The 12233-nt window shown below is 57.8% G+C and overlaps 3 protein-coding genes across 3 annotated transcripts; all 3 read right to left on the bottom strand.

The window, feature by feature from the left end:
• Window positions 1–12: 12 nt before the first annotated feature.
• On the bottom strand, window positions 13–2826 carry CH63R_06201 (Ef hand domain-containing protein; the record flags this gene model as incomplete). Its single annotated transcript, XM_018301176.1, has 1 exon — window positions 13–2826. One exon carries the CDS (start codon window positions 2824–2826, stop codon window positions 13–15), a length of 2814 nt encoding a protein of 937 aa, XP_018159026.1.
• A 3004-nt stretch (window positions 2827–5830) lies between these two features.
• On the bottom strand, window positions 5831–7683 carry CH63R_06200 (Glycylpeptide N-tetradecanoyltransferase; the record flags this gene model as incomplete). Its single annotated transcript, XM_018301175.1, has 3 exons — window positions 5831–6229; window positions 6313–6895; window positions 6971–7683. The coding sequence occupies 3 exons, from the start codon at window positions 7681–7683 to the stop codon at window positions 5831–5833; spliced, it is 1695 nt and encodes a 564-aa protein (XP_018159025.1).
• Window positions 7684–8797: 1114 nt separating this feature from the next.
• On the bottom strand, window positions 8798–10336 carry CH63R_06199 (Abhydrolase; the record flags this gene model as incomplete). Its single annotated transcript, XM_018301174.1, has 6 exons — window positions 8798–8910; window positions 8962–9664; window positions 9735–9742; window positions 9800–9997; window positions 10065–10138; window positions 10224–10336. 6 exons carry the CDS (start codon window positions 10334–10336, stop codon window positions 8798–8800), a joined length of 1209 nt encoding a protein of 402 aa, XP_018159024.1.
• Window positions 10337–12233: the final 1897 nt, after the last annotated feature.

Here is a 12233-nt window from a genome sequence, read left to right as displayed (position 1 = left end):
GCTTCCCTCCATCTAGGGGATACAAAAGTCGACCCAGCTGCCCAAGTAGTCGAGGCGGTTCCCGGCGTTCTCCTGGTTCTTGTAAATCTCTTCAAACTCTTCGAAGCTGAGCTTGCCCCAGCCGCCGCGGTCAGCGGCCTCCTTCTCCGCCAGGTCGAGCCGTTTCCACTCCAGGAGTGTAAAATGCGGAATGGTCTTGGACGCGTCCTTTGAAGATTCCGCAGACTTCTTTTTTGTAGGCGATTGGGAGCGCCTGCTCGACGACGAGGACGCAGAGGCCGACGTAAGAGCTGGTAAGATAGGACTGGCCTCGCTGTTGGGACGGAACTGAGGCATGGTTGGGTCACGGTATTCGGCGGTCTCGACCAGATTCGTGTCGTCGATGTCTTGCTCATCCGCCTCGTCTTTAATGTCATCATCCCCATTTGCAACAACCTCCTCCTTCTCCTGCTCCTCGTCATCGTCTAAGACCTCTTCGATCCTCTGTCGGTCTTCCGCATTAGGCTCGTCCATTCTCTGCCCGGACTCGTCAATTCTATACCCGAATTCATCAACCCTGTAACCGCTAGTCAACAAGAGTTCCTCCAGAGATCTTTCGGCAATCGGCTTGTTCTCATCAATGGCCTTCCTCGGCTGTCGCGGCTCGACAACCTTGGGCTTGGGCTGGTCAACAGTCAGGTGCTCAAACAGGGCCCTGTGCTTGTCTCGCTTGGTCTTGGTCGCGGCCGCCTTGACGGCCAAGTCCTCCTTGTCCTTGAATATGGCGTCGAGAAGCTCGTTGAATGCCTGCTGCGTGACCTGGTAGAGAATCTCCTTGCCGGCGTCTCGCTCCTCTTCGGGAATCCCCAGGCCGCCCCAACGCTCGGGCACGTTCCTAGACGACGTCGAGAGATTGGATCTGATTTCGTAGTCGTCCATGTCCTCGGCGAAGCGAACTTTTGACGATGACCTGGATCGCGAAGGCATGGTCTGCTGCTGCGCTGCCTTGGAGCTCTCAGCGACGCCGTTGAGGTTGAGCAGGACATCCTCGTCGGAGTGCCAGCCATCAGGGGCAAGGCCGCCTTCCTCCTCGTCGAGGTAGAACTGTCTTCTCTTCCACCTGTCGTGCAGTTGCTTCCTGGCGGCCTGTCGCCGCCTCCTCTCGATATCCGGGGCCATCTGCCTCTTATGGTTGATGACTTGAGCTCTGAGCTGGCTTTCAGTGGGAATCGCGTTTGTAAACTGGTCAGCGTCGACTCTCTGGTCCTGGCCCTCGGAACCGTTGGTTTGTGCCGGGATGTCGCCAGTCTGGCTTCTGTTTTCAGCGTCCGAATTGTTATTTCCCCCATCCTCCCCATCGGAGCTGCCGAGTTCGAGTTCAAAGTCGAACTCGATCTCGTTACGCTCGCGACGTTGTCCGGTGAGCAAGTCTGGAAGGTCGTCAATGCTCGTGGGCGGATTCAGCAAAGCGTCCCAGTACGGCGTGTCCGGCTCGCTGTCGGGGGACCGCATATGTACAGACCACGGGCTGCCGATGTAGGGGGCAAAAAGCCTGGTCAGCACGTCTTCCCTCCCTGAGGTGTCGCCCCTGTCCTCACTCACGACCCCGTTCCTCTCCGGCTCCAGCTCGACGTCGCCGTTGGGGTGAAAGATCTTGCCCTCGCTGCGATGGTTGGCATGGGCGCGGGGTACTCTGCCCTCGCGGCCAAAGAGACTGCTGAGGGGTTGTCTGCTGGCGACAAGCTGTTGCGCTTCAGTGCTTCCCATTAGCTGGTCGTCGAGGCCGTCGAGAATATCGCGGTGCATCTGTTTGTAGAGGACATAGTAGGCACGGAACATGCGCAAGAAGTCGCGGCGGTTGACGAAGCCGTCACCGTCGATATCGTAGCCTTCAAAAATCTTGCGTAGCTTGTCCTTACGCTTACGGTAGGCCAGGCCGTGCAGAAACTCGGTGAATCCGATAAGGTCGTCGTTGTTGGTGTCGTAAAAGGAGAACATACGGTCATGAATGAGGTTTGGGGTTGCGTGTCGCGAGCCGCCAGAGGGAACGAGACAGCGCTCGAATGTCTTCTTGTCCATGGCCAGCTGCAGCTCGTCGGGGTCCTCGCGCCATTCCGTGTTGGCCATGAAGGTGAACTGCTCCCAGAAGGCCTCGATCTCGGGCCTCTCGAACCCGGTCTCCTTGCTGAGCCTCGCCATCAAACCCCGGTTGAGGTTCCTGTAGCAAGTATCGGGATCACCGGTGTACCAGACGGGCTGCATCTGCCGGGGGCCAAAAGGCGGGGCGGGGACCTTGATCTTATAAAAGATATGCGTCTTGATGTGGACGCCCTGGGATTCGCACGTCTCGCAGAGATCGAAGTCGGCGCAGTTAGCACAGCGGTAGCGGACGCCGCGGATGGGAACCATGCCGCAGGCGTTACAGGCGCAGCCCCTGTGCACGCAGGCGTTCCGCCGAGCGTTGTCCTCCGAGACCCTAAACAAGAGGCTGACGATGTTGTGGCCGGCTCGAGCTTGGGGCTGCATGCTGTTGGGATCGTTCCACCACTCGTCGACGGTGCCGCCATCGACTATCGTGTCGGTATCGTTCACCGGACGCATGGCGTCGAGGTCGAGGTTCTCGTCGGCATGGGTGCCCTCGGAGGATATGGAGTTGGGGCGCGACCGTCTGTGGGCGCGGCGGACGGCATTGCTTCGGTGCAGGCCGGGGCCGGTGACATGGTCGTACTGGTCTCTGCTGGCGCGGTAGGTATAGTAGCCGAGAGAAGCCGCTGCGACGGCAGAGAAGACGGCAACGGCGAGGCGCGGCCGTGTCAGGCTGTCGGTCGGTGGCAGCGGGAGCCACATGATGGAGCTTAGATGTAGCTACACGTGAATCATATTGAGGATAGAAGTCCGTTTCGCAGGCGTTCGCAGACGTGGGTTCGATTCCTTTCCGTGTTAAAAGCTGTAGCGTATATATAATTTCGGGCAGTGAGGTTGTGGAGGGATCATTCGGGCAGTTGGCGATGATTGTCAGACAAACGGAACAGCGACGAACAGCATGACAGTCGTGTAGCTTCAAATTCTGCCGTGAGATGACTCTGAGAGGAAGGCGGTCAATGTCAACTGGAACTGGGATGATGGGGTTGGAATGCTGAGAGGGACTGGGCTGGGTTAGTCAGCACCAGGTCCGAGCTCATCCTGAGAAGTACGTACCGATCGTCAATGGAGCGGAAATAGCATTTACCAAGAATCACATCTGTAATATTCACCGAGATGGATACGAGCCTATCGGTACACAAGTCATACCTGTACATTCCCAGCTACATCCTAAAGTACAGCACACTTTCCAGACGCCAGGAAACGCAGTCCTGCGCCGTCTGATGTGTTGACTCCAACCCACAACCCCCGAAGGGACGGACATGCAGCTACCTTGCACACGCCGGAGCAGCCCTTCCCCTTGATACCACAGCGGCTTACGGCTCCCCTGTGCCGATGCCGAGGTAGTTGTCGAAGTGGGACTAAGTGCAGGCAGGAGAAAGCAAGTACATACACTCACAGTACAGTACCTACCCACCTACCTAGGGAAATAGGCTCTGATGGGCAGTTGGGAAGTGTGAGTAGGTTGACGGATTGCTATGCAGTTACTTCCACCAACACCAATGGCTCGCGTTCGTGTCCGTATCTCGGTAACTGACGTCAATATTCACATCGCCGCCGCCTCCTCCGCCGCCACTCGTCTCAAAGTCCGATCCCATGATCGCATTTTAGGGCCCTTTCCGCTTTCTGAGGGGTTGAACCGCGGGACGCGTCTGTCCATCTGAACGATGCGACGGCTGTTATTCAATCCCAATTGCACGGTCTCAAAAGAGACGCTACTTACCTACTTGGATCTTCCGCGGTCGTGTTTCTCAAGAATGAAAATGCGCTTGTTTCTTTTTTCCCCTTTTCCCCTGCTGCATCTCTCAAGGGGGGCCCGGACAATCCTGAGCTCAGCTTTTCGCATCCTCGTGCTCGCCCGTTTATTTCAACAGCGCGTCAAAACTCATCTGTAACGTCCGCTTCCATCGCCACCGCCGGATTTCTCCAACAAGTTCCCCCTCCAGGTCTCTCCCCCTCAAAGACAATCCACATCGTTGACGAGTCCCTGGGTATTTACCTGCCTACCTACCTATGCAGTGAATAGTAAACAGTAAACCGTGTGCTACGCCAGTCAACACGCCACCATTTCAAGTCCTGCAGCAAAAGTGCCATATCAGAATAGCTTCGGCGACTACACACGCAGTCATGGCGACAAAGTAACCTCCCCCCCCCCCCCCCCACTTTCCCTCACTCATTCGCGAGTCTACTGTCATCGATCGTCATTAACACCATGTCCAGAACACCAGTCTTCCCGTCGGCGGAAGAGACCATGAAGCACCCCTCCTATCCCTCTGTGATATGGAACCTGGAGCCCGACCGCAAGGGGAAGTGTCCCGTCGCCCAAGGCCGCGGCGGGCCCTTGAACATCGCCTGGGAAATTCACGGCCACGGGCCCTCGAAGATCATTGTTTGTGCCCTCTTCCACCCCCTTGTCTTTCCCACGTGGGCATCATGCGCGAGGGGCCCTCTCTCTCTCTCTCTCTCTCTCTCTCTCTCTCTCTCTCTGCATGGACTAATACGCCTCTCCCCTTCCAAAAGTTCATAATGGGCCTCGCCGGTCTCAAGACCTCGTGGCAGCGCCAGACTAAACACTTCGGCCATGATAACGCCGCGCGCTACTCGGTCCTCATCCTCGACAACCGAGGCATGGGCGAATCCGATGTCCCCTACGTCCGCTACACCACCTCCGCCATGGCCCTCGACGCCCTCGACGTCCTGACCCACGTCGGCTGGACCGCCCCGCGCAGCGTCCACCTCTTCGGCATCTCCATGGGCGGCATGATCGCCCAAGAGCTCGCCTTCGCCGCCCCGTCCCTCTTCGCCTCCCTGACCCTCCTCTGCACCGCCCCCTGGATCGAGAACACCAAACCCCTGCTGGAAAACCTGCGCGAGCGCGCCTCCATGCTGCTCCCCAAGACCGCCGACCGCAGCATAGCCGACACGTCCCTGAAGCTCTTCCCCGCCGACTGGCTCGTCATGCCCGACGAGGCCGCCGAGCTGCCCAACGACGCGACCCCGCGCTGCGGCCCGGCCGACGGCGGCGAGGGCTACGGCCGCTTCGACAGCAACTTCCAGCGCTTCCAGGCCCAGGAGCTTGTGAAGCGCTCCACCCCGGGCCTGTTCAGCATCCGCGGCTTCCTGCAGCAGCTCGTCGCCGCCGGCTGGCACCACAAGTCACCCGCCCAGCTGCGCCAGCTCGCCGACGCCCTCGGCCGGGACCGCATCGCCGTCCTTCACGGCACGGACGACAAGATGATCGACGTTCACCACGGCCGCCTGCTCGCGAAGCACCTCGAGCCGGGTGTTGTCGAGTTCATCGACGGCATGGGCCACGCGCCCATCATGGACAGGGTGCCGTGGATGAACAGATGGCTGGCAGACCGCATCGCTACAGTGGAAAGTTGGAATCCGTAGATGAGAGTCGGGAGTCGGGGTCTGCTGGTCAGTTGAAATGCCCGGCGCAACTCGGAGGACATGGTGCGCAATGAGCTGGGACACGTTCTCCGATAGCTTTAGGCCGTGATGGTTTGATTCATTTACTTGTGATACCTCTTCACTTTCATCCACCCACCTCGCTCACCTCCAACACCGGTATGCATACAGCACCCATCTTGATACGCTTCCATGTTGCGCGTACTCTCTTCCTCCCTCCCTCCCCCTCTTCCCCTCTCACTCTCACCCTCTCGGTGCCCTTTGCTGGCCATCATCCTCCCCTGCCTTGCCTGGCTTACAACATGACCAAACCGATTCCGCTCAGGTTCTCCTCGTCGAGCTTGTTCCGCCTGTCGACGCCGCCCGCGATGGGGGCCGCGCGGTAGTTGAACAGGTAGTAGTGCAGCTGGCCGTCGCCCGGGCCAAACTTCTGCTGCTCCAGGAACAGCCCGTTGTCGAGCAGCGACAGGCCGTTGAAGACGTCGAACTTGTACTTCTTGCCCATTACCAGGGCGTCGCCGATCAGCGAGTTCAGCCGCGTCTTAAGCGCGTCCTTGTTAAAGGGCGTGGCGAAGGCTACGTCCGAGGCGTAATACCAGAGGTAGGCGGCGCGTACGACCTGGTGCTTGGAGCTGTTGATGACGGTCGACTCGAGACAGTAGAAGGAGAACATGTCGGTGATCTTGCCGTTGGTCTGTCGCATGGTGTCAGTGACTTGTCTCTATTAAATTGGAAAAGGGGGGGGGATAGGGATGAGCAAAGGAAGGCATAACCCACCTCGACAACATAAGTCCAGATAACCTGCTCGCCGGGCGCGTTCTTGTCGTGAAGGAACCAATGCCTGAACTCGTCATTGGAGAACTCGGGCGCCATGTCGAAGCGCTTCAGGTACTTTGTCAGCAGCTCGCGGGCGGCGTCAATGTCCTTCTCCTGGAGCTCGCGCAGGCCCTTGGTCGACGTGGTGTCCGGCAGCTGGTACTTGCGGATCTGGTATTGCGGCTTGCTGTTGGGCGGCAGCGGGCTGAAGCCGACCTCGTACAGCTTCTGCCAGTTGAGGGCGCGGTGGAAGTAGCGGCACGTGCTGACGGGCTTGGGCAGCACTACGCCGCCCGTGTAGAGGCCCTGCCAGATGCCGCGCAGGTTGCTGCGGCGCGTGATCTCCTTGATGAGCACGGGCGCGAGGCGCTTGCCGCGCAGCTTCTTGTGGACGACCATAAAGTTGACCTCGGAGCAGGTGACGATGTTCTTGCGCACGCGCAGGTCGACGGGGATAGCCGAGATGAATGCGACGAGCTTCCTGGACTGCGACGCGCGCACACCGACGTGCCACTCCTTGCGCCAGCCGGGAGCCATGAGTGCCCTGGTGTGTCACTTTTGTTAGTTGGGGTGCGCGTGCGTCTCGGCAGAAGGTCTTGTCAACAAGGGTTATCCTCACCATCGGAGCATAGCCGGCGAGTAGTTGAAGCGGAACATGGCCTCGTCGTCCTCGACGTAGTGTCCGTTCAGCAGCTCGTAGACCTCCTTCATCTCGCCGTCGTCCTCGAGGTTCATCGTGACCCACTCGAAGCCGGTCACCATCGGCGACGGCTCCGTCGGCACCTCCTCGACCGTCTGGACACGGATCGGGCCGTCCTCGATCTTCTTCTCCGACTCGCCGAACTTGGGCACGGGTTGCGTCGCCCAGAACTTGTAGCTCGCCATGTCCTTGGCGTTCTTGCCGGCCGACGCGAGGCCGGTCATGATGTCCTGCAGGTCGAGCTTCTGCATGGCCGCGGCCGTCTCCTCGACCGATTTGTTGCTAGAGCTGCCGACGCCGAGTTCGTTCGCAAGGGCCGGGTTCAGGGAGAGCAGCTCGGTGAGCTGTTGGGGCGTCAGGCCACCGATGGCTTCCTTGATCTTCTGCTCGGGATCGCTGGGCTGGCCGGTGAGGGCTTCCTTGACCTTCTTTCTCTTGGACTTCTTCTTCTTCTTCTTTGCGCCGGCGGCGGACGCGCCGGGTGCCGCCTCCTCGGGCACATCCTCCTCTCCATCCTCCTCGTCGGACTCGACCTCGGGCTCCTTGCCCTTGCCCTTGTCAGTGGCTTCGGCGAGGGCGTCGTTGGCCTCCTTGACGGCCGGGTCGAGGGGCTTGGACTCTTCGGCAGGCATGTTTTATTTTCGTATTCTCGTAGCTTCCGAACCGGGGGTGTGGTCTACCAAAATCGGTGTTGACAGAAAGCGGGGTTGCGTTTGTGTGTCTGTCGTGGTGGGAGCTTCGGGGAGCTTTGATCAAGCTTGGAGGTGGCGGGGAAGAAGTTTTGGTGCACGAGAGGACAGTTTCATGTGCTCCGGGTAGATTCCAGTGTGTGAGACTGTATCATGGCGGGGTCTCTGGGTCGGGGGGGTTGCCTTGGTGGCTGCGGGGCACTGTTTGCTAGCGTCCGTTCTTTCCCATCTAGGGACTGTTGCGCTAGGAATGCGCCTCGCGGTCGACATCATGCTCTTGGTCACAATGATGAACTGTGCTAACTGTTGACGCACGATTCCTGTCCGAAGTTCTAAAACCTTGTGTGGGTCTTTTGAATAAAAAATACACTTCTTCAACGTTCAAAAGTTATTTCTTCAGTTTACAGCGGTGAACAGTTTTGACTCGATCTTCGGAAGAGTCAACAGCTTAGTTGCAGGCACCAAGGGCATCGATGAGTCTGACGGTCACTGTTCATGGGGAGGGAACGATACACTGTAAAGACCCAACTAACTGTAATCATTGGATTCCTCCTACTTACATATGAGCAGCTAGAATCCAGATACTGTTGGTGACTAAATCGCTATACAAGCGTGGCAGAGACCAATAGACCCTTGCCTCACTTAGAATTGGTTCGATGAGAAGCCAATAGCTGACAGCCCATAAGGGGGCAGAGACTGAAATTGACAGGTGGATGAAAACAGGCTTACAAGGATTACTGAATCGTTTCTTTGCTTCATTGGACGGATGGACGCAGAACTTGCAGACCACACACAGCAAGACCAGGAATGGCCTCGAAGAGTGTACCCAGAGAGTCCATCAACTTTCACAGCCAATTTCAAACACGACATAAAAATAATAAAAAACGATTCTTTCCGGTGATACTGCGCCATTACCGAGACAACACCAACCTCATAAACGTTGCACTTCCCAAACCAGACACTCCCAAAACCCATGTTGACTCCGCTCTAATGCTACGTCTTGAGTCTATCCGAGGTCCAAAAGCCAAGAAGAAGGCTATGGAAATATGGAAAGCGCCTACAACGTCCTGCCATTGTCCGAACTGGCGGTATCATACGCAGTGCCTCCTAAATCAAAAGATCGCATGACGGCCAGGATTACAGGGGCGTATCCCATGATGTCGTTGTGTCCTGTCCGAGTCAGAAAAGGCCACGCTAGCTTGCCCAGCACTCGTCACTCACCTCCGTAAGGGAACTTCTCCTGGCGGATGACGACGTTGGGCTCCGCGTTCCACGTCGTGACAAAGGCGTTGTCGCCCTTGTGGATCGTGCGCACCTCCTTCCAAGCCTCGAAGGAGTGGTCGTCGAGCCCGCCCGGGACGGTCGCGTTGGCGGCCGAGCGAAACAGCTTGCTGCTCTCAGTCCAGGGGATGTCGGCGTCGTCCGTGGCCGAGATCAGCGTCAGACGGAGGCGCCTCTTGGTCAGCTTGACCAGGCTCTCGAGGCGGTCGGCCGAGGGCCACTTGTCGTAGATGAAGGTCTCCATGTACTCGAGGAAGCCGGGCCAGACTTTAAGGGGCCCCAGGACGGGGAAGAGGCCACCAATGCGGTAGCCGCTCAGCATCTTGGGCAGGTTGCTGAAGCCGGCGACGAGGATGACGCCGCCGAACTCGATGCCTTGCGACGCGTACAGCTCGGCGACGCCGCTCGCCACGGCTGTGCCGAGGCTCTGTCCCAGGAGGACGATGCGGTCCGAAGACACGCCGGCCGAGTTGATGACCCAGTCGATAAGGGTGGCGGCGTCCTGGATGAGGCCGTCCTCGGAGGGGATACCGGTCGAGTGGCCGAACCCTCGGTAGTCGATGGTCAGAACATGGTACGACGAGGTGTCTGTGATGACGTGGTAGCTGCCTGGCCGGTGGTTCTGGGCAACATCTCCCGCGTTCTGGGAGGTGGGTGAGTGCGTCAGTATTACGGGGCCACTGCAGTCCGCATCAAGGTGAAGCACGTCTTACACCGTGGACTAGTTACGGTTAGCGACAGATGCCTCGCAGCCGAGGGAGGGAGGGGCACAACTGACAGTACAAGACGACACGAGCCTCGGGGTCCTCTTTCAGGGCCCTGAAGGACTCGGTCTGGGTGAAGTCATGACAGAAGCCGGACTTCTGCACCGAGAATCTTTCTTCCTGTTTCAGGTACTCGGGCAAGGGCATGATGTGCCAGGCGTACAGGCTAACGCCGTCAGGGGTGTCGAGCGAGAAAGGCGTGACTTGGCCCTCTGCAGCGAACCAGGTCAGCGATGGCGCGTCTTACATGACGCGGGGTACGGATACGCGCGGACTGACTTGCAAAGCCCCATCTCTCGGGCTCGTTGACGTCGCGCCACCAGAGGGTGTTGATCTTGTGTGCATACAGAAAGCTGGGGCAAGGAGAGGGTGGCCAGGTCAGTGAGTGATGCGACTGGGGGAGTCGTGATGGAATCGCAGCTGAAAAGGGCGCCTCACTGTCGTTGGAAGAAGGGCGTTGCGCCGAGGGCGAGAAAAGTAAAGTAGAGGCCCAGGGGGGCCGCAACGACCCAGACGGCGGTCCGCAGCATCGGCGACAGCGGCACCGTCATGATGGCCCTTGTATGTGTGCGCGTGTGTGCGCGTGTGTGTGTGCGTTATGTATGTGTGTCGGTCTACGATTCCAACGGGAAAAAAGAGGGAAACTTGGCAAGTTATCTACACATGGTTTGGTGGCGGTGTTCGTGGCCGCCGTCGACGATGATGCCTGATTGGGGACCAGTCGTTGGTTTCTTGGCTGGTAGTTCGAATTGGCTGCGAGCCGGCAGGGATGGTGTCATAGGAGGGATATATCGGTGAGTACTTGGTCTCTGGTGTCAAAGTGCGTGGGAAAGCAAGTAGCGTGCGATAGCAGTAGTAGGTCCCTCCCCAGAATGCGGCGACATCGCACATTTCCGGTGTCAGCCGCAAGCCGACGACTAACCATCCCATTGATATCAGACACCGTTTTTTATCTTCGCCTACAAGCGTACTCAAATGCGGATTCAATGGCTAGATAAAAACACAGTTTAAGTCAGTTACTTATGCTGCATATTTCATGGCTTGTACTTCGGCACATTTGTGGCCGGGCTAATTTACTGTTATAGTAGCTACGAGATATTTCTGGTCAGCGGTCAGTGTGTCTGTGTGGTCATTCTCCCGCCCAAGCCTCACAGCCACACACCCTTACCCACCCGCGCGCTCTCCCTGCTGTCATCGTGATGATACATTGTATGGGTACACTAGCTACCTGTCTATTTGCGAGTTTACAACCAATTCTCTTGACAAGACGACAAGCTAAAACTATTTAATGACCAGCTGTGACATTCAGTAGTTGTACTCAGTCGGGTTTGACGACAGGCAATAGATGGCAGATAGCAAGGTGGAAGGAGGGGGGGCAGGCCTAAATAGTTGCCAAAGGGGGAAGAGGAGAGGTGCGATGCCACAGGTACATACCTAGGTACCGTAGTACATGACAAAGCATAAAAGCAACCCGCGGATTCTCCCTCTTGGCGCGATTTGGGTGGCGGGCTGGGCCTGGCTTCTCGTGTCGTCCACTCACAGCGCGGCAAAATCCCATTTTTTCCGTCTCCATCCAGGCCCCGAGCCAATTAGATCCCCTGCATCTCCGTTAAACTCACTTCGCCCGCTGCTGCGACTGGACGGCGGCACACACCACCGTACGGCACCAGTCGACGAGCGCCCCAGCCGACAAGCGAGTAAGACCTGCACCAGAGACGAGGAGGAGCAGGAGGGAGGAGGAGGCTCATTTGTTCGTTTTGGTGGAAGGGAAGCAGCTGCCCATCTGTAAGCACTTTCCTTCACCAGGTACTTTGTACATGGGGACGGTACCTCCTTAGTGTCTCTATACTTAGCTACTAAGTACTGCCAGAAGGGGAGCAAAGCGGCGGCCACAAGCAAAGCGGGTGGAACAGGAGCCTCAGGTACCACGTCGCTTTGTACCGTTTCCTCAAAGTGCCGGATAACCTACCTACTCGCTCTGCTTCCATGCGTCGCGGGACGTCCCATCCTTCTACAAAGCTCCCATGTTATCCCGTCCACCCCGATTCAATTCACACGAACACGTCCCCGAGTCTCCAAATCCTCTTCCTCCACGTCGACAACTCGCATCTGCAACGTCTACCACTGCGTAACCACACGCACCCACGCTCCCTCTCACCCGGCTCTCTCTCTCTCTCTCTCTTGAGCATTCCTGCTTTCTTGACGCGCCGACGACGACAACGACGACGACGCCTTGAACAATCTCCGAAAAGCTCCATCCAATTCGATCAGCACGATCCTAGTCACTTAGCCCGCACCGCACTACTACCGCCGACGAACACGCCTGCACTGCAACCACGACCACTACCACGATTACAACGACGCCGCGCCTAGTCGAGGGCCTGGGCTTCCTCTGCTTATCATGACAACCTCGACACGCTCGGAAACGCACTCGTGATCCCGTGAACT

Source organism: Colletotrichum higginsianum, chromosome 4, assembly GCF_001672515.1.
Source record: "Colletotrichum higginsianum IMI 349063 chromosome 4, whole genome shotgun sequence".
Taxonomy (NCBI): Eukaryota; Fungi; Ascomycota; class Sordariomycetes; order Glomerellales; family Glomerellaceae; genus Colletotrichum; species Colletotrichum higginsianum.
This window is presented reverse-complemented; position numbering and strand designations above follow the sequence as displayed.